Genomic DNA, 20789 nt, shown 5'->3' with positions numbered 1-20789 from the left:
GGGCTCCGCCCCTCCCCTCATTTATAGCCGGAGGGAGGCCAACCTCCGGCCTCCACGATCGCACGCGTTGACGATTTTCTCTGCATGCAGCAGGGTCTCGTCAAGTCGAACGGTTGCCGAGGCAGCGTGGGGAAGCGGAGGCGCCCACGTCCCATCCATCGCCACGCGTCAACCAAGGCCACAGGCGGTTAGGGCCCGCGGCGCTCCGCGCTTGCCCTTTGGCTTCGCCTCGAAGCCAAGCTCGAGCGCGCCTTGGGCCCGGGGGCAACTGTCGGCGTTCTGGGAACGGGGGTACCTAGACTTGCGTGCTTGCGGCCCACGGCGTGGCTCCGCCGACTGCCCGGTACGGCCCAGCTTCAGCAACAACAACCCAAGACCCTCGCGAGGGGGGCGACACCAAGACCTCCCTGGGGGGCGGCCTCCCCAGGCTAGCTCCCGAGGAGCGGAGATATCTATGCAAGCTGCACATCGCGAGGTTCATATGACGTGAGCCATGACGACCAAGGCCAGGCGGGCGCCAGCAGGTGCAGAGTACCAGTTTCCTCTATGGTGCTAAGGAGGCAAGTGCAGGCGCGGAGTCCCGAGGAATCAAGCAAAGGTTTCCATTTCGATGCAACAAGACCAAGACCGCCAGGACGGCAGGACGGAGGTCATCGCGGAGCCTACCGCGGCGTCACCACCAGATGCTTTTGCAGGCGAAGACTACTTTTGTCAGGATAAGTTGTACTAGTTGTCTCCCTATGAATTTGGCCGTTGTGGGATCCCTTCCTGCCTACATTTGGGAAGAGGACCAAGCCCACTATAAATAGGACCTAGCCACCACTGTAGAGGGGATGGGATCCATTCCACCCTGATCAGCTCATCGAGCACAAGAACACCTCACCTCCCGAGGTTGTTCGACCATTGTACTAGTTCATCCACAGCCCCTCAAGGCAAATCCACCACAAAGCTGGAGTAGGGTATTACACCACAGGGTGGCCCGAACCAGGATAAACTGTTGTGTCCCCTCTACATTTAGTTCATCGAGCTAGGCCGTGGGATCGGTGAGTAGGCAGACTGGGGAGGACGAGTTCTTCGCACGCACCGCAGAGTTCGAACCTCTCAAGGGTCTGCGGAACCCTAATCCGACAGAAACCACCTGTCGATCTCCTTCAACCTCCCCATCATCATCTCGTCGCCGTCGGCGAGCGCCGCCATCTGCTGCTCGCGGGTCGTCATGTAATCCTAGCTCTCGACGCGACGGGACACAAGGGGGCGGAGAGTGCGGTGCGCGAGAGGGAGAAATGTGAGGAGTCGGGGCAGTCGGAAGACTAAAATACTCCTTCCCCTCCCCCTGATCGCCATTACTCGCCTCGGGCCTCGCGACGTGACCAACCCCACCCGCTGCCGCCGCAACCCTCGCTAGGTGACACGGAAACTGAACCACCTAACCTGTGATGAACCCCTCGTCGTTGCGCCATCCACGTGCATCCACCGTCACCTCCTCGGCGTTGAGGAGGACCAGCCGCCGCCCTCGCCGGAGAAGGAAGCCCGGCCGGAATTCCAGCAGGGACGCCCCGAGATCAGGGACGAAGTCGCATCGGAGCCGCGTGTCGCACCTGAGCCGTGGACCGCAAGCCATCCGTGTTGCCCTCTCTTTAATTAGGGTTTTCATACTAATATTGTGGGATAGTTAATCCACATAAAACTCCAGCCATTAGAGGACAGAGCCTCGTCCATCCCATGGATGATGCACCCATTATGTTGGAACCTTGTCTGTCTCAGGGATTCAACTTCCCCAATGTTTTACTTGGGACCTTAGTGGGGGGAAAATATCTCCCTCCCGAAACAGAGGCAAACAAACAGTTAACTTGATACTCAAGTATATAAAAAGGAAAACCAAAGTAAGCATAGCTTCTCTCATGTCAGCCTCTCTTTGATTCGCATGATCGCAAAAACACATAAATAGGGAAGTTGCAAGACTGCAATGTCATGGACACGTTTGTTTCGTTGCACTCAAAAAACAAATGAATCTTTCCAAGAGGTTTGAGTAAATGGAAAGTTTCCTGAGGAATACTTCGGAAAATTTACCCATAGGATTCAATCCTCTAAATCAAACAGCCAACTTAGGAAATTCCCTATGAAAATCCTAATGAATCAACGAGGCCCTAAGCTGAACTGAACTTCAATTCTGTTAAAATGTTAGAAACTTTGATAAACACATGTAATGGCAGGATAGAACATAAACATCATATATCCACGACAATACTCGAGTGGTTTGCATACATCTGATTCAAGCATAGAGTAAAAAAAAGCATACGGAAAGGTTGCAAGAAATTATTCAATGAACCTGAGCCTCATGATGGCTTTTCTGCTCCCGCCTCTTCCCATCATAATTCTATTACAAATATGCATGCCGTAGTCCTTAGGTGCATATTTTCTGAGCTTCTGCATCTTCAGGACAGTATTTAAATACAAAGAACAATTGGCTTCTTGACAGGATTTTGCAGCTCTGCCCCATGTTGATTTCAGTGTGCAGCATAAAAAATCAGGCATATACTAACACATAAATCAAACATTTCTCCCCTATGGAGGTTTGTTTCAGCACAATGATGTCTCCAAGGTGGATGGAGGGTAATCAACCTCATGCCACCCAGTCAGTAAGCTCCTGACATGTCACTGTCTACAGGAATACTAACCTAGCATGGATTTCATAGACTGACCATCATTACCAACCATGGCATTGCCAGTGCCCTTGGGGATCTTGCGCTCCTTAAGGAGCCTGCGCACAGTGGCCATGTCATCCCATCTGTTTGATGCACCATATATGTTTGACAGGAGGATGTACCGGCTACCATGACGGGGCTCCAGTTCAATGAGCTTCTTGGCAATCTCCTCACCAAGCTCCACCTCACCATGGATCTTGCAGGCGCCAGCAAGCGCACCCCACAAGCCCGGATGCGGCTCCACCGGCATGCTGTTGACAAAATCCACTGCCTCCCTAACATGACCCGCCCGACCGAGTAAATCAACCATTAGGCCGTAGTGCTCTTGGAGTGGCTGGATTCCAAAGCCATTAACCATCTTGTTGAACAACCAGCGGCCCTCATCGACAAGACCTGAGTGGCTACAAGCGCCCAGCAACCCGATGAAGGTTATATCATTAGGTCGAACACCAGCCATCTGCATCTTCCAGAAGAGTGACAAGGCCTGCATTTCCCTGCCGTTCATGGCGAGCCCAGTAATCATCGAGTTCCATGAGTAGATGTTTTTCACTGGCATTGCAGCAAACACCCTGACGGCATTATGGATACCCCCACATTTACCATACATGTCAACAATCGCTGTGGCGAGGATGACGCTCATCCCATTCAGCTCCCGCTTGGCATACGCATGTACCCACATGCCGTGCTCTATTGACCGCAGCAGCGAGCACGCTGAGACAGCGCTCACCAGTGCAGCCTCATTCGGCACGACACCTGTTCCGATCATTTCACTGAACACCCTCAACGCCTCCTCACACTGATTGGACTGCACGAGCCCGGTAACCATCGAGCTCCACGAGGCAGCATTCCGGCTGGGCATTATATCGAACACCTTCCGCGCCTTGGACAGCATCCCGGCGGACGCGTACGCGCCCAGCATCGTATTCCAGGAAACCACGTTCCTCTCAGGCATGGCGTCGAAGAACCACCTCGCACGCGCAACGTCGCCGGCGTTGGCATGCCCGGTGACCATGGTCGTCCAGGTGACAACGTCGGCGACATCCTTTGTGTAGGAGAAGAGCCGCTCGGCGGAGGCGACGTCGGTGGCCCTGAAGTAGGCAGAGACGGCAGCGTTGAGGACGTAGACGTCGCGGGCATGGCCAAGCCTGACGGCGAACGAGTGGAGGAGGCTCGCGACGGGGAGGCAGGGGGAGCGGGTGCAGGAGTGGAGGGAGAAGGAGAGGGAGAGGTGGTCGGGCGGGAGGCGGTGGAGGAGGAGGAAGCGGAGGAGAAGGGCGCAGGCAGCGGGGATGCGAGCGGCGCGGAGGAGGGAGTTAACGAAGGTGCAGGAGGAGAGGTGCCCAGAGGTGATGAGGGCGGCGTGGGCGCGGTGGAGGATGGTTGGTCTGGCGGCGGCATTGGCCGCCACGGCGGCGAGCCAGGAGGAGGGCTGGGAGTTCGCCATGGGAGAGCACTGGACTGACAGGTAGGACCGGCGAGAATGGGGCAATGAGATCTGCTCCTCGAGTGCTATGAATCGTCCGATGGAAGGCGGGCGGTCGTGATCTTCCACATGCAGCTGCTACAACAACGGGCTACGCAAATCTTCCTCCGGCCACGACGGCCTGAGCCGTTTCGAGTTCATACATTTTTGGCACAGCTTCTGCAAAACCAACTGAGCCAGCCTGCGAAATCTGCATCGGTACCGGGTTTTGTAAGGCTTTGGGGCCCGACTTTCCTCCCCAACTGGACCAATTCTCTTCTCAATCCAATTGCAGGAACCTACGCTCCTGACAAGGTTTTCACAAAAATATGCGATCATCCGATCCAAATCACCACAGAATAAGCAGAAAACGAGGAAGAATCTGAAACTTTTGCTCCCATCGCAGAAAAGAATAAGCAAGTAAACGACTCTTTCCCCCAAGAACAAAACCGTTTCGTGTAAGTGTTGCAACTAATTATAGGTTACATATAACAGATTTGACAAAAATAACCAGATAACAAAATGTACAAAAATTTCTTCTGGTGAGAACGGGATGCAGGAAGATGAGTGTTGCCCTTGTCCACTCCATAGTTCAGCCCTACAGTCTTCACAATCACCCTTGTCAGGCGGCAGGTCTCTTGGATGCTCTTGAGGTGTTTGTACAGCTATCGGCACTGTCATCATCTTCTGCCTGCAAAGATGCAATAGTTTGGGTGTCAACAAGTATCAAAATGACACATTCCTAAATAAAGAAGAAAATAAATGGCATGGATACAGTCCGGATAGGACATGTGGCTGAGTTATCACAATTTGTGCTTATGGTGGATGAGAAGAAAATATCTTGAGAAATGCATAGAACAAATGCAAGAGGAAACGCTTTGGTCAACATTCTGCAATGAAGGCTTTTCCTTGAGCTCTATCTACAATCTACTACTCCTGTCCTAGATGTTTTTCCAGATTCACTCTACAAAAACTCACTCTCTTTCACTAAGAAATAGAACATGAAATGCCCCACCACACTTATTAATTGACCATGTGTCCATGTCCAGAATTGGTATACAAACAGCGATGCACCCTTTTTAACTACCCATGCCTACCACCTAGATGATTTTGTGTGAGCTATTTTTCCTCGCTTGCAGCAAAATCCTATATCTTGTAAGAATAACATAAGCTGTATCCAGAATTAAGGCACAAAGACTGCAGCCGCAAGTGCTCCATGCAGCCCAATAAACAAATGAACTTGGCACCATATCAAGCAACAAAAATAGACACTCAAATCCAAACCAGAGGATTTTTTAGGCGAAAGACATCAAGTGTCCAGCTTTAAAATAAATAATGCCCCTGCCAAGAGGATTCAAACCTGGGTTGTGAAGTTTTACACCTATGCACGAGTCTCACCATGCCTCTTGCAATGCATTGAAAGGAGCAGAAAAATTATAGAAACTTGCATGGCATGTATGTTTTTGTTTTCTCCATACGACCCCAAACAGCATTGCATGTATGTGATGGTGTGTGTTCAGAAAACCAATTGAACCTAGTTCCTTAGAGACCGACTGCTATTTGTTAAGGTTATAACGGTGTTGGCATGGGGTGTTTGGCTGTTTGCTTAAACCCAAAAAAGACGGCAAATTCATATGATTTTCTTGTGCAAGACATGCCTTCCAAATATGATAACTGAACTTACCTTGCCAACACAGTTCCTCTCTGCGTTCTGCACGATATATCCTGACGACCCAACTGAATAACCACCAGGATGCTGATTCTGTGAGCGCACTTCGACTGAAGATGAATAAGATGGGACATTAAACACACTCCCGCTGCTGGATCTTTTCCTTGATATCGGAGAGTTTGCCATGGAGCCTGAGTCTTCCATCTTTGAGGCCTTGATCACATTAACACAAATGGTCTGTTTATCTGTGCCCTTCAGTTCCTTAGGCTGTAACTCAAGATTCCTGCCATTATCAGTGGGCACTTTTTGATCACAGCGAGGAGCACTTGGAGATAGTTCCTTCAAAACAACTTTTGGGACATCAAAACTCTTGATATGGCTCAAGTTGTCTTCAACAACCTCACCATCTAATTCTGCAAGTTTTTCGGCTGTATCCAATTGCCACATCGTGGAGATGGCATCATCTAAGCACTCCCGAGCCATGTGAAGTTCTACTATGGGCATAGGATAGTTAAAGCCTAGCTCAACACCAGCAACTTCTAGTATAGAGCTCGGTGCATCCCACGGATGATGGATCCATTCCCCTGGCATTCTAGCTAGCTCTGGAATCCAAGTTCTTACGTATTCACCATCTGGGTCATACTTTTGACCTTGAACCTAGTTTTGCATGCAGGAAAGCACAAATGAGAAATAGATAAATCTCTCGTGAGACACAGATAGATAAATTACGTGGTGCTCAGGTACATATAACTAGATGCTTCTACAACAAGGATACCATAAGGTTGACAGCTGCAAGACGGAATCATAACACAAACAGTATGTTCTGCAGAATATAAAACATCAACTTTAAGAATGAAAAATCATAACAACGCAAAAACATAAAGCCATGAACTTTCATGCTTGTATCTCCTATGTTGTTTATAAGAAACTGTCAAGTGTGATAAAATATTCTTGGCTCACCATCTTATCTCTTTTTGAGTCAGATGATTAGCTAATCATTTATGAACTACCACATGAACAGAAGTGCCTTTAAAATCCAATTACAAACGGAGGCTACAATCTTCATTTGTGTTCTTAATTAAGATTAGCAGATATGTCAAATATGAAATGGTGCTACAGTGCTTTGATCTAACAGTTGCATACCTCTGGATTATCAAGACGACCAAGCTCGTGTCCATCAGGCAAACACCCAGATATGTACTGCCAGCCAAGAATATCACTTTCTATATCAGCATCCAACAGCACATCCCAAAAGTACTTCATCCCCCAAGTCCACGGAATTAGTAGAAATTTCACAGCAAAACTTGAAACTATTACTCTTATACGATTATGTGTCCAGCCAGTAGCCCATAGCTCCCTCATGCCAGCATCTACTAACGGGTATCCTGTCATTCCCTGTCTCCAGGACTTGAACCGGTCCTCGTCTGCTCGCCAGGGGTAGTGTTTCAAGTTCCCCAGCAGCGACCTTTCATGTGTGAATGGAAAGTTGAAACACAAATAACGTGAATATTCTCGGAGACCAATTGACAGCAGGAACAAGTTAACACTCTCCCCAGCTCCGGATTTCCCCTCATTTTCCCACTTGATCTGTTGCATCCTGACAAGTTGATAGATTTTCCTTACACTCACCTCACCATAATGAAGATATGGTGACAATAACGATGTTGTAGTTCCGGTAACCTTCATTCTGTCTTTTGAATAATCTAGGAGACCATGAGACACGAAATCCTCAAGTGTCTTCTCCGCATTGCGCCAGCCAGGAGACCAAGCCCTGCTTAGCAAAGCATTGCTTGATTCCTCATCCTTACTTGATTCAAGACCTAGGTTATCAATTGAACTACTGCAAATGTTTTCTATACCTGAATGTGAAACCGAAAAATGTTAAGTATTAAAGCAGCAATAGCTTGACAGATTAGAAATTGAGTATAAGATTGGATCGCCAATTACTAAACCTGTATGGCTGTATATGTGGACAAAGCAATGCTTTCTACTTTTCTAGTACTCCCTCCATTCCATAATGTAGTGCATATAGATTTTTCCAGAAGTCAAACACTACAAACTTTGGCCATGTTTATAGACAAAAATATGTACATTTAAAATGCCAAATGCATATCATTTGATACATCATCAGTTATATTTCATGATGTATATGTTTGGAATTGTATATATAAATAGTTTTCTCTGTAAACTAGGTCAAAGTTTGCTTATTTTGGCTTTTCAGAAAATCTATACGCACTACATTATGGAACTGAAGGAGTATAAAACAGCTTTACCTACATTATTATTTTTAAATTTCAACATGCTATTATACAGTAGCAAACTAATTCCTTAACATAGGTAAGGAAGCTGCATCACATGAAATGGACAAAAACAAGCAACAATGTTCCACAAGTAGAGGCAAATGACAAATGCTCAAGAACTCAAAATGATGATGCCAGGCTCCAACCTGAGACAGGCACCAACCTCCAAGGGGCAAGAAATGGTGATATCTCGATAGGCAATTTCATGCACTTTTCCCAATACTTATTGAACGTTGTAAATGCAAGCCCATTCTCATCATAAACTTCCCATGGCTCATATAGCAGATCACCATTGAAACTCTGCATAGAAATTCCAAGGCCCAAAAGCTCATTCTTGATTTTGTCATCCCGCACAAGTGAAATAGGGTCTATAGCATAGGAAGTGAGAATAAATAAGATCAAAATAACATAATTAAAAGGACAAAAAAGAGTCAGCAGTAAATCAACTGGTACCAGAATAGAGCAATTGTCGAGTCGAACTAGAGCATGTACACCTTATACAAACTTTACAGGCATAGGTTTTGAGGATGAAAACACTACTTCTGTGTTTCATAGCATCCATGTACTGGCTTGGACAGAAAATATATCACTTCGTGTGAGGCCACATCATGGTGGGTTAGATTTACCCAAGGAATAGTATTTTAAAGAAGTCATTGGCCTAATTACTATTTCAGAAATTCAGATTATTTATTAGTATATGCTTATTGAAAATGTTTAAAACTCAGCTATACTGAATTTTATAGAGTTAAATTTGGAAATAAAAAATCATGATGTGTTTCTGGTTACTGCAATTTTCTAAGTATTTTATCAATTAATCCGAATTGTTTCATCATTTGCGTGGAGGATACCCTAAGCATTACGGCATTAGGAAAACTGATCGCACAGGTTGAGGAAACATAATGAATATATTTCCTTGTCAAATCAATACTTAACAGTTAGCATAGGATGTGAAAATACAAGTGACATGAAGTGTTATAATGTTGTCTCCAAAGGTTTGGACCGAAAGTTGCATATAGTTTTGACTGGCTAAAATTTCGAGGATGTTATAACTGCTAAGTCTCATTTGAAAACGATGCCGCGTTAAAAGAGGAATCAGTAGTGAGATACTAGTATCAAATGAGATGGGCAAGTAAACATACCGTATAGATGATTATAGACCACTCTGGTGGCGCCGATGGAATCAACGCACTGCAGAAGCGCGGCAAGAGTGCTCTGAGCTCGGATCAGCACGAGCGGGCAGCCGAGCGCCTCCAGCGACCTGGCAAGGTGCGCAAGCGACTCCTTGAGCCACCACCGGGAGCAGCGGCCGGGGTAGAAGCGCCCCTCCTCGGCCGGGCACCATATGAAGACAGGGAGCACCGCGCCGTCCCTGGCAGCGGCGGCCAAAGCCGGGTTGTCGTCGATCCTGAGGTCCCTCCTGAACCACACAACGGTCCTCTCCGACCGGCCCATCGTCGTGGACGCTCAATCAATCCACCATGACCCGGCCCAAGAAAAGCTGCTGGCTAGTTAGCTCACCGGTAGCAAAAGGCTCTCACGAGCATTACGTCGAGCAGGACGTATGCACCAATAAACCGCCGGTGAGGTAGCTGGCAAGTTGCAGCGAGTGGGAGATCAGAGGGCAAACAAACGCTGGATCTTGATGGCAGCAAGGGATGGACGGGGAGGCGACAAGACTGAGAGATGAGGACGGGGAGCAGGTGGCGCAAGAGTCCAAGAGCTAGTCAGTGCGAGGGAGGGCACGGGGCACCAACCGAATCGCGGGCTGTGGCGAGGAGCGAAGGAAGGACCGCGAGCTCGACAACAATCTGCGCGCGGCATGGGCGTGGGGCTTCGCTTTCGCACCCTCCTAGCAAGGACCAGCGGCAGTACGTGTTTTTATCGACTCCCCGCCCCCAGTCCCCATGGCCATGGGGAGGAAGAGCTAGCGGCGCAAGCGTCCAAAGAAAGAAAGGATTAGTGGGGGTGCGTGCGTGCAGACGCGGCCGTGGCGCCGGGGACCGGTCTGGGAACCCATCCCTGGTTGCCACTCGATGGGCGTGATTTTGCTATTTCGAGGGGTGCGCTGGACTTTTCACCGGCCGAGCTGCCATATTTGGATGGATCGGATCGGATCGGACCAGGCTCCCGACGCGATGATGATCCTCTCTCTCCTCCGGCAGCGGCGTGCGTGCATGCATGTGGAGCACTTGCCGGCCACATGGACGTGGCCCGCGGCCATTGGCCACCGCCTCGCTCCCCTCGTGTGCACCATGCGTCGTTCGTTCAATGGACCTGCTCATGCCTCTCCTTTTCCTTTGTTTCTTTCTCACAGTCAAAGACACGGCTCATTCCTTCTCTTCTCTTCTCTTCTCTTTGTGTCGACGCCGTTAATATCGCACGCGCTCGTCATCGCGCTTCCCTCGGATCAGAACAAGTTTCGAGTTTCGCTCCTGTTCCCGTGACCTGACCGGCTTGTCTCGCACCGTGACAAGAGCGGTGTTTCCAGAGAGTGGTAAGGATATGCGGGCGTGCTTCTGAGTTATCTACACTACACATAACAAAATACTCTCGCTAGACGACTTTTCGAAGCTAAATAGTACTTCCTCTATAAGAGTGTTTAAATCATTAGAGTAGTGATCTAAATACTCTTGTATTTTTCTACGGAGAGAGTAGAAGAAGTAGTATCTACCGTGCCGACGTGCATGGCAGGTTATCAAAGCGAATACGTATTCGATCGCACGAGCAAGCAGATTGCCAATGTTGTCTTCCTCTTCCGCTTTCAAACGGTCACGGCTTACTTACTTACCGTATTCATCGCTCGGGATTAATTAGCGGGCGGGAGTATCGTGACGTGATTAGTACCGCTACCGGCACCGGACGTACGTCGTGATTAAAGAGGCGTACGGCAAAATAGGCATGGAAAGTGACTCGGCGAAAATTTGCATGGGGACCAGGAGGGGTTGCACGGTGTTCATGCAAATGCACGGTACTACCACGCGTAGCGACAGCCGACGCAAAATGTATGACGACGTGTCCGGATGAAAAGATTTCGATCGTGCTTTCGGTTGCCTTTTCCCAAAGCTATCAGCCACGTTAGTTAAAAAAAAAAGCTATCGCTATACATATGCCTCACGCTGGTCGTACTACTCCCTTCATTCCATGATGTAGTGCATTCACGCTTTTCGAGATCTAATTTTGGCCATAAATTTAGCTAACAAGACCAATTGCGGCGGGATAAAATACCACTGAGTTTGTATCAAGATGTGAATTCAGTGGTATAACTTTTGCCCCGTCGCAGTCGGTCTCGTTTGTTAAATTTTTTATCAAACTTGGATCTCGAAAAACGCGGGCGCACTACATTGTGGAATGGAGGAAGTAGTATCATGCATATGATACTAGTGTATGATACCACTTCCTCCGTTTTCAAATATAAGTCTCTCTAGAGATTCCAACAAGTGACTATATATGGAGCAAAATGAGTGGATCTACACTTTAAAATATGTCTACATACATATGTACCTAGTATCATAAGTGGTCTCATTTATTGTCATGCATGACACATAGTATTATAACATTTATTATGATACTATATCTACCTATGTTATTATAACCTTCTCCCTCTTCTTTAATTGTCTGCCACATAAGCATGTTTGCGTGTCCCAAGTGCATGATATCAGTTATGTTACCCCACTATATGGCCAGACTCATGAGAAAAAGTAGTTGAGGCACTATTTTTTTTCTTTAGTGCAAGCTACCACTTGTGGGTGTCGTTAAGGAGAAAGTAAAGACTCTAGTACACTTGCATTTCTACTTTTCGCTTCAACCTTTTTAGCTTTTTACATCGGACCATATTTTTTTCTCTCCAAGCACCCGCCTCCTGCAGAAGATCCCATTTCCCCATTCGAACCTACTTTTTCTGACATTCGATCCTACATGGAATGCGAGGCATCACCTTGAAGCTATGCATTGGCCATGCCCTTACTGGTTAGCGTAAAAAAGGTCCCTTTGGCCCTTTCCAAGGGCGGGACCCAACTTTTGTACTAGAACAAATGAAAATGACACCACTCAATTGGCTAAGGACTTCCGTAGAAGAAATGATCACTAAACGGATTGATACTTTATGACCCGCAAATTTTCTTCCGCGGATACGAATGCGAGGGGCTGACATCCAACCCTGCCAACATACATTTCAACCCGCATTCGAATTAACCGAACAAAATTTATGCAAACGTGGCATGATTTCATTCAAGTTCAGATACAATTTACATAAACCAATATCATTCATGCAAACATGAGGGGTTTTTATTACATGTCAAACATTTATGAAGAAAAAAAACTACGACGGTCGTTGGCGTCCAAGCCCTTGTTGTTTCCTTGCTGGGACCGCCTCCTCCCCGCCATCTCCATGAGCACCGATGATAAGACCCGTGAAGTGAAGGTGCGGTCTCCGGCGAGGAAGAGTAGAGCACGTGAGACGAACCGGCTCACATGGGACACAAGGCCCTGCCGCCTCCTACGCCCTACTCATCCTCGGAGGAGTCCGTGACCTGTCCCTCGCAGGTGGACGTGAAGTCCACGATGGAAATGGTATCGCGTGCATTGTCGTCGTCCCACCGAGCCGCCGGATAGTTCGTCGGCGACGCGTAGGAGGCGCACCTGGTGTTGTTCTCCTCCGCGATCGCTTGGAGTTACGCCCCCGCAGCGGCCGCTTCCTGGCGAGTAGCAGCTTGAGCGCGGACGGCATCGTAGATGGCACACAGCTCCACGATGAAGTTGGGGTTTGCCATAGCCTCCTCGCGCGTGCTCTCGTAGTAGATCTAGCCCTCTTCTGGCCAGTGTTGCTCCAGGAGGAACAGGTTGTACCGTTGTTCCTCTTGCGCCTGCTGGAACGCTGACATAGGTGCCAGCGCAGGCTGCACCTTCGCCATGGGGGCGTCGTAGTGTGCCTGCGCTTGCGCCTGCTCCATGGTGAAGCCAGCGTGCACAGGCGCCAGCGCCAGGGTAGTGTCGTTGGAACCTGTCTCCATTGTAGGGTCGTCCTCGTTGTCAGAGACCTCGGGCGAGCTGGCCGGCAAGCCAGCCCCGATCCGCCTGACACGGCGGCTCTGCCTAGCGGCCGCAAGGGCAGCCACCTCGTGCTTCATCTCCGTGGAAAAGGTCTCCCATAGAGCTTCACCGCCTGCACTCATGGCGGATGCGGTGCAAGGGAGGGGGATGGGGAGCAGCTTGTGTTGTGGTGTGGAGTTAGCTAGGTGTGGCCGCCTTTAAATAGAGGATTCCGGTGAGGCCAAGCGTCCGGGTGCGTCAATGCGCGGCGTCAAAGTGGGTTTCTCAGCCGGCGAGCCTGCTTAATGGAAGCATACGGACATACAGGGCATTGAACGAGCATGGTAGATATCCGTCCCGTCCCGTCCAGTAACGCGTCTCTGGCATTGAACAAGCACGGACACCGCGGATGTTGTCGGCGTCCTGGGAACGGGGGTACCCAGACTTGCCTGCCTACGGCCCGTGGCGTGGCTCCATCAACGGCCCGGTACAGCTCGGCTTCAGCAGCAATAGCTCAAGACCCTTGCGAGGGGCCAACCCTCGCGAGGCGGATGACACCAAGACCTCCCTGGGGGCGGCCTCACTAGGCTGGCTCCCGAGGAGCGGAGATACCTAGGCAAGGAGCACCTTGCGAGGTTCATATGACGTGAGCCATGACGACCAAAGCCAGGCGGGCACCAGCCTACCAGTTTCCTCTTTGGTGATAAGGATGCAAGCGCAGGCGCGGAGTCCCGAGGAATCAAGCAAAGGTTTCCCTATCAGTGCAACAAGACCAAGACCGCCAGGACGGCAGGGCGAAGGTCATCACAGAGCCCACAACAGCGTCACCACCAGAGTCTTTGGCAAGCAAAGACTACTTTTGTCAGGATAGCTTGTACTAGTTGTCTCCCTTCAAATTTAGCCGTTGTGGGATCCCTTCCCGCCTACACTTGGGAAGAGGACCAAGGCCACTATAAATAGGACTTAGCCACCACCATCTTGGGAGGATCGATTCCACCGAAACCACCTCACCAGCTCATAGAGCTGAAGAACACCTCACCTCCTGAGGCTGTTCGTCCACTGTACTAGTTCATCCTCAGCCCCTCGAGGCAATCCACCACAAAACTGGAGTAGGGCATTACACCGCAAGGTGGCCCGAACCAGGATAAATCCCTGCGTCTCTTGTTCCTTGGGTTCGTCGAGCTAGGACGTGGAATCATTGACTAGGCAGGCTGGGAAGAGAGAGTTCTTCATGCGCACCCCAGAGTTCGAACCTCTCAAGGGTCTGCGGAACCCCGAATCCGACATTTGGCGCGCCAGGTAGGGGTGCGCCGAAGCCTCTCTTCCATCGATCGACCCGCTGTCACCCTGCGGTTCCGATGGCTGACGATTCGAGGACTTATGCCGACCACTGGGCTGCCTGGCCCGCCCGGGCGGCGTCGTCTGCTCAAGAAGACCTCAACTCCGCACTCCAGGCGGCCCGCGCACTGCCCAACACCGCCGGACTCGGGCGGCGTGGACCAGCGCCCTCCACCCTCGCGCCGCGGCGCACGCGCACCACCACGCGATCTTCAGGCTACGCTGCGGCAGCGGCACCGCACACCCGACGGGAGCAGGCGAACATGTGAGCCGCACTCATCGTGGCGTGGGAGCTGCTGCGATGCAGGTTGGCGGAGAGCGGCCGCGACACGCTGCTGGAGCGCGTCGCCGAACTACTGGACGCTGCCTGCAGAGGTACAACGCCTTTCTGCTCCTCGCCCACGCCTCAGGTCGTGGCAGAAGCGCGCGCGAGGCCCCAGTGAGCTCGCGCGGCCCCTGAAGCGCTGGGGGCCTGACAACACCAACATAGACCACGGCGTAGCCCGTCCTACCACGACAGCGCCGCCATCGGGAGGGACAAGCACTGGCAGTCCACCGCGAGGCCGCGCTGGGATGCCACCCAACGGCCACCAGGGCCAGGCGCCGCGGCTAGTGGCTCAAGGCGCGGGGCACCCAGGTGATGGCTCCAGCGGGGCAACCGCGGACGCCTACGTGCCCCGCATGGTGAACCTGGAGTACATGCCGGGGGAAGGCCCCAACTCGTTCCCCGAGCCAGGATGGGCGGGCGGAACGCCCAAGGCGGGGGTCTTCCATGAGTCGCCCGAAGGCTTCGCCGACCCCTTCAGCGACGACGACGGCGGGGTACAACCAATATCTCGGGAGCAAGCTTACGCTAACCATGGGCTGCAGGTGAACCAGACCACGACAGCAGTCGAAGACCCCAGGGCGGTGGCTCCGCCCCCGGCGGGAGTGGTGCACTGGGGGCTGCGCGGGAGGGGCCCGGAGCCAGGGCCTCCCCCGCGCCGCACGAAGCAAGGTGCCGCATGGAGGTAGGTCCTCTGCCAGGGGAGGCGCTGATGTCGCTTGAAGCTACGTCGGTATTTCCCTAAAGAGGAAGGGATGATGCAGCACACGGCGGTAGGTATTTCCCTCAGATATGAAACCAAGGTTATCGAACCAGTAGGAGAACCAAGCAACACAACGTAAACATCCCCTGCACACAGATAACAAATCCTCGCAACCCGATGTGTTAAAGGGGTTGTCAATCCCTTCCGGGGTACGGCGCCTCAAGATAGGCAAAAGGACATGAGACAGATTGTAGTAGATTGATAGATCGAACGCCAAATAAAATAAATAGAAATAAAACGCAGCAAGGTATTTTTGGTTTAATAGATCTGAAAATAAATGCAAAGGAAAAGTAGATCGCAAAGGCAAATATGAGAAAGAAGACCCGGGGGCCATAGGTTTCACTAGTGGCTTCTCTCGAGAAAAATAGCAAATGGTGGGTAAACAAATTACTGTTGGGTAATTGATAGAACTTCAAATAATCATGACGATATCTAGGCAATGATCATTATATAAGCATCACGTCCAAGATTAGCAGACCGACTCCTGCCTGCATCTACTACTATTACTCCACACATCGACCGCTATCCAGCATGCATCTAGTGTATTAAGTTCATGGAGAAACGGAGTAATGCAATAAGAACGATGACATGATGTAGACAAGATCTATCTATGTAGAGATATACTCCATCGTTTTATCCTTAGTAGCAACGATACATACGTGTCGTTTCCCTTTCTGTCACTGGGATCAAGCACCATAAGATCGAACCCACTACAAAGCACCTCTTCCCATTGCAAGATACATATATCAAGTTGGCCAAACAAAACCCAAATATCGGAGAAGAAATACGAGGCTATAAGAGATCAAAGAAACTCAAATAACTTTCATGGATATAGAAAGATATAACTGATCATAAACTCAAAGTTCATCAGATGCCAACAAACACACCGCAAAAAGAGTTACATCATATGGATCTCCAAGAGACCATTGTATTGAGAATTCAGCGAGAGAGAGGAAGCCATCTAGCTACTAACTACGGACTCGAAGGTCTACAAAGAACTACTCACGCATCATCGGAGAGGCACCAATGGAGGTGGTGAACCCCATCCGAGATGGTGTCTAGATTGGATCTGGTGGTTCTGGACTCTGCGGCGGCTGGATGGATATTTCGTCGACTCCCCTAGGGTTTCTGGAATATTGGCGTATTTATAGAGCAAAGAGGCGGTCCGGGGGCACCCGAGGTGGGCGCAACCCACCAGGGCGCACCTGGGCCTCCTGGCGCGCCCTGGTGGGTTGTCCCCTCCTCGGGACTCCCCCAGGCACAGCCAGGGCCCAACATGTTCCTTCTGGTCCATAAAAAATCTCTATGAAGTTTCGTGGCATTTGGACCCCGTCTGATATTGATTTCCTGCGATGTAAAAAACATGCAAAAAAACAGCAACTGGCACTTGGCACTATGTCAATAGGTTAGTACCAAAAAATGAATATAAAATGATTAAAAACATCCAAGATTGATAATAAAACAGCATGGAACAATAAAAAAGTATAGATACGTTGGAGACGTATCAGCATCCCCAAGCTTAACTCCTGCTCGTCCTCGAGTAGGTCAGTGATAAAAACAGAATTTTTGATGTGGAGTGCTCTTTATCATGTCATATCATATTCTTTTCTTTATAGCATGGACATTTGGACTTTTATGTGATTCAAAGCAATAGTCTAGTTTTGACATAATAATTTAGATACTCAAGCACATCAACAAGCAACCATGTCTTTCAAAATATCAACGCTAAAATAAGTTATCCCTAGCCCATCATGCTCAAACAGTGATCCATTCGTGAAACACACTCGCATATTAGCTACACCCAATACTCAAGTATGATCGTATTGCCTCTTAGTTGGTGCTTTTGTAAGAGAAGATGGAGACTCAAATTCAAAAATAAAAATTGCATAAAGTAAAAGAAAGGCCCTTCGCAGAGTGAAGTAGGGATTTGTAGAGGTGTCAGAGATCAAAGCGAAAAATAGAGATAAAAACATTTTGGGAGGTGTATCCATCCCACCAACGAACACGACTTAGAGTTCCCAACACTTTCCATGCTAGATATATCATAGGCGGTTCCCAAACAGAAAATAAAGTTTATTCCTTTTTTCACCATACTTTCACTTTCCATGGCTAGACGTATCCACGATTTCCTTCCATACCAACACTTTCCAAGGAATTTATTATTTGACAACATAAAGTAAATTCATGTTTGCATTTTGGGACTGGGCATCCCTAAAACCTTTGCCTTAATCTCGTGCAATGACAAGTGAATAAACACTCATCGTGAGAATAACACATCCAACATGGAAAATATTAGCCACCCGTCACCGCTCCGCGAGCGAAACAAACACACAAAAGCGAAGTTTATTTTGAAAATTAGAGATGGCACATGCAAATTTGCTTAGAACGGCAAAAGAATACCGCATATAGGTAGATATAGTGGACTCATGTGGCAAAACTGGTTTAAAGGATTTTGGATGCACAAGTAGAGATCATACTTGGTGCAAAATGAAGGCTAGCAAAAAGATTGAGAAGCGACCAACCAAGAAACGATAATCTCATAAGCAAGCATTAAGCATAATTAACACCGAATAATGCACCACAAGTAGGATATAATTTCATTGCATGACTATTGACTTCCGTACTTGCGTAGGGAATCACAAACCTTAACACCAATATTCTTACTAAAGCATAATTACTCATCAACACAACTCACATATCACATCATCATATCTCAAAACTATTACTAAGAATCAAGTTTATTTTGTCCAATGATCTTCATGATTTTTTACTTATCCTTCTTGGTATCTATCACTTTGGGACTAATTTTCATGTGTTGCTTTTCATAAGCTCAAACAAATATAAGTGAAGATCATGAGCATAAAGAAATTTCTTTCTCTCAAAATAATTTAAGTGAAGCAAGAGAGAATTTCTTCAAAAAATTTACTAACTCTCAAATAAATCTAAGTGAAGCAAGAGAGCATTTCTTCAAAATTACTAAGCACACCGTGCCCAAAAAGATATAAGTGAAGCACTAGAGCAAGTCATAGCTCATAAAAGATTTAAGTGAAGCATAGAGAGCAATTCTAACAAGTCATGAAATAATTTTGGCTCTCTCAAATAGGTGTGTCCAGCAAGGATTAATGACTTAAAACACAAAATAAAACAAGCAAAGACTCATGTCATACAAGACGCTCCAAGCAAAACACATATCATGTGACGAATAAAAATATAGCTTCGAGTAAAATACCGATAGTCATTAGAAGAAAGAGGGGATGCCACTCGGGGGCATCCCCAAGCTTAGTTGGTTGCTCATTCTTGGATAATAGCTTGAGATGCCGGGGCACCCCCAAGCTTAGGCTCTTCTATCCTTCCTTCATCCATCGTAATATAACCCAAAATTTGAAAACTTCAATCACACAAAACTCAACAAAACCTTCGTGAGATCCGTTAGTATAAGAAAGCAAACCACTACTATAAGTACTGTATCAAACTAAATCATATTTTGTTTTTGTATTATATCTACTGTATTCCAACTTTTATATGGCAAAAACTCATCAAAGAAAACCATAGAGCCATCAAAATAGGCACACAACACAAAGAAAATAGAATCTGTCAAAACAGAATAGTGTGTAGCAATCTGACTATTTCAAATACTTCTGTAACTCCAAAAATTCTGAAAAATTAGGACGACCAGGGTAATTTGTATATTAATCTTCTGCAAAAAGAATTGGCATTTTATCACGCTCTGGTAATTTTTAACTATTGTTTTCGTGAGCCCAAAAGTTTCTGTTTTTCAGCAAGATCAAACAACTATCACCCAAGAAGATCCCAAAGGCTTTACTTGGCACAAACACTAATTGAAACATAAAAAACACAATCATACCAGTAGCATAATTGTGCAAACACACAAGAACAGAAAGCAAAAAGCAAAAATAAATTCTATTCATTGGGTTCCCAACAAGCGCTATAGTTTTACGCCCTTAGCTAGGCATAAGATTTCAATGATGCTCACATGAAAGATAATAATTGGAATACAAAGAGAGCATCATAAAACATTTCACAAACGCATTTAAGTCTAACTCTCTTCCAATGCATAGGCATTTTATAGGCAAACAAATTATCAAGACAACAAATATCTAGCTTATGCAAAGGAGAGGAATCAAACATTAAAAATCTCAACAAAGCGAGAGGTAATTTAGTAACATGAATATTTCCACAACCATATTTTCTTCTCTCATAATAATAACATGTCGGATAATACTCAAATTCAACAATATAGCTATCATATAAAATTTTCTCTACATGATCCACATGCATGCAAAGTTGACACTCTTCCAAAATAGTGGGGTTATCATCAAATAAAGTCGTGGCCTCTCCAAGCCACTTTCAATATTATTGCAAACATATTCATCATGAGGCTTAAATAAATTTTCAAGATCATAAGAAGAATCACCCCAATCATGATCATTGCAACAAGTAGTGGACATAGCAAAACAAGCATCCCCAAGCTTGGGGTTTTGCATATCACTAACACAATTGACATTAATAGAATTTATAATAACATCATTGCAATCATGCTTTTCATTCAAGGAGCTGTCATGAATCCCTTTACAAATTTCTTCATCACAATTTTCAGATTCACGAATCTCAAGCAAAACTTCATAGAGATAATCTAGTGCACTCAAATCACTAGCAATTTGGTTCATGATAATTGGATCTCTTAAAAAGATTAACAAGTGGATGAGGATCCATATCAATAAATTTTTAGCAAGCGAAGATGCAAGCAAATAGAAGACACATGGCAACACAAGCAAAGATAGCAAACAAGAGATCGAACGAGAAAAAAGACCGAACGAAAAAGAGGGCGAATAAAACGGCAAATTTTTGTGAAGTGGGCGAGAGGAAAACGAGAGGCAAATGGCAAATAATGTAAATTGCGAGGAGATGAGAATTGTGATTAGGAAGCTGGTATATGTTGAAGATCCTCCCCGGCAACGGCGCCAGAAATTCCTTTTGATGTCACTTGAAGCCACGTCGGTATTTCCCCAAAGTGGAAGGGATGATGCAGCACATCGGCGGTAGGTATTTCCCTCAGATATGAAACAAAGGTTATCGAACCAGTAGGAGAACCAAGCAACACAATGTAAACAACCCCTGCACACAGATAACAAATCCTCGTAACCCAACGTGTTAAAGGGGTTGTCAATCCCTTCCGGG

The 20789-nt window shown here is 47.5% G+C and overlaps 2 protein-coding genes across 2 annotated transcripts; both read right to left on the bottom strand.

The window, feature by feature from the left end:
- Window positions 1–2209: 2209 nt before the first annotated feature.
- Window positions 2210–4196, bottom strand: LOC109773183 (pentatricopeptide repeat-containing protein At5g15300). The gene has a single exon (XM_020331880.4). It carries the CDS (start codon window positions 4147–4149, stop codon window positions 2674–2676), a length of 1476 nt encoding a protein of 491 aa, XP_020187469.1. The 5' UTR covers window positions 4150–4196; the 3' UTR covers window positions 2210–2673.
- Window positions 4197–4572: 376 nt separating this feature from the next.
- LOC109773177 (cryptochrome-1) lies at window positions 4573–10406 on the bottom strand. Its single transcript, XM_020331876.4, has 5 exons — window positions 9276–10406; window positions 8283–8504; window positions 6980–7695; window positions 5852–6493; window positions 4573–4858 (listed from the first exon to the last, which is right to left on the bottom strand). Exons 1-5 carry the CDS (start codon window positions 9586–9588, stop codon window positions 4790–4792), a joined length of 1962 nt encoding a protein of 653 aa, XP_020187465.1. The 5' UTR covers window positions 9589–10406; the 3' UTR covers window positions 4573–4789.
- Window positions 10407–20789: the final 10383 nt, after the last annotated feature.

This window comes from Aegilops tauschii, chromosome 6, assembly GCF_002575655.3.
Source record: "Aegilops tauschii subsp. strangulata cultivar AL8/78 chromosome 6, Aet v6.0, whole genome shotgun sequence".
Lineage (NCBI taxonomy): Eukaryota > Viridiplantae > Streptophyta > Magnoliopsida > Poales > Poaceae > Aegilops > Aegilops tauschii.
This window is presented reverse-complemented; position numbering and strand designations above follow the sequence as displayed.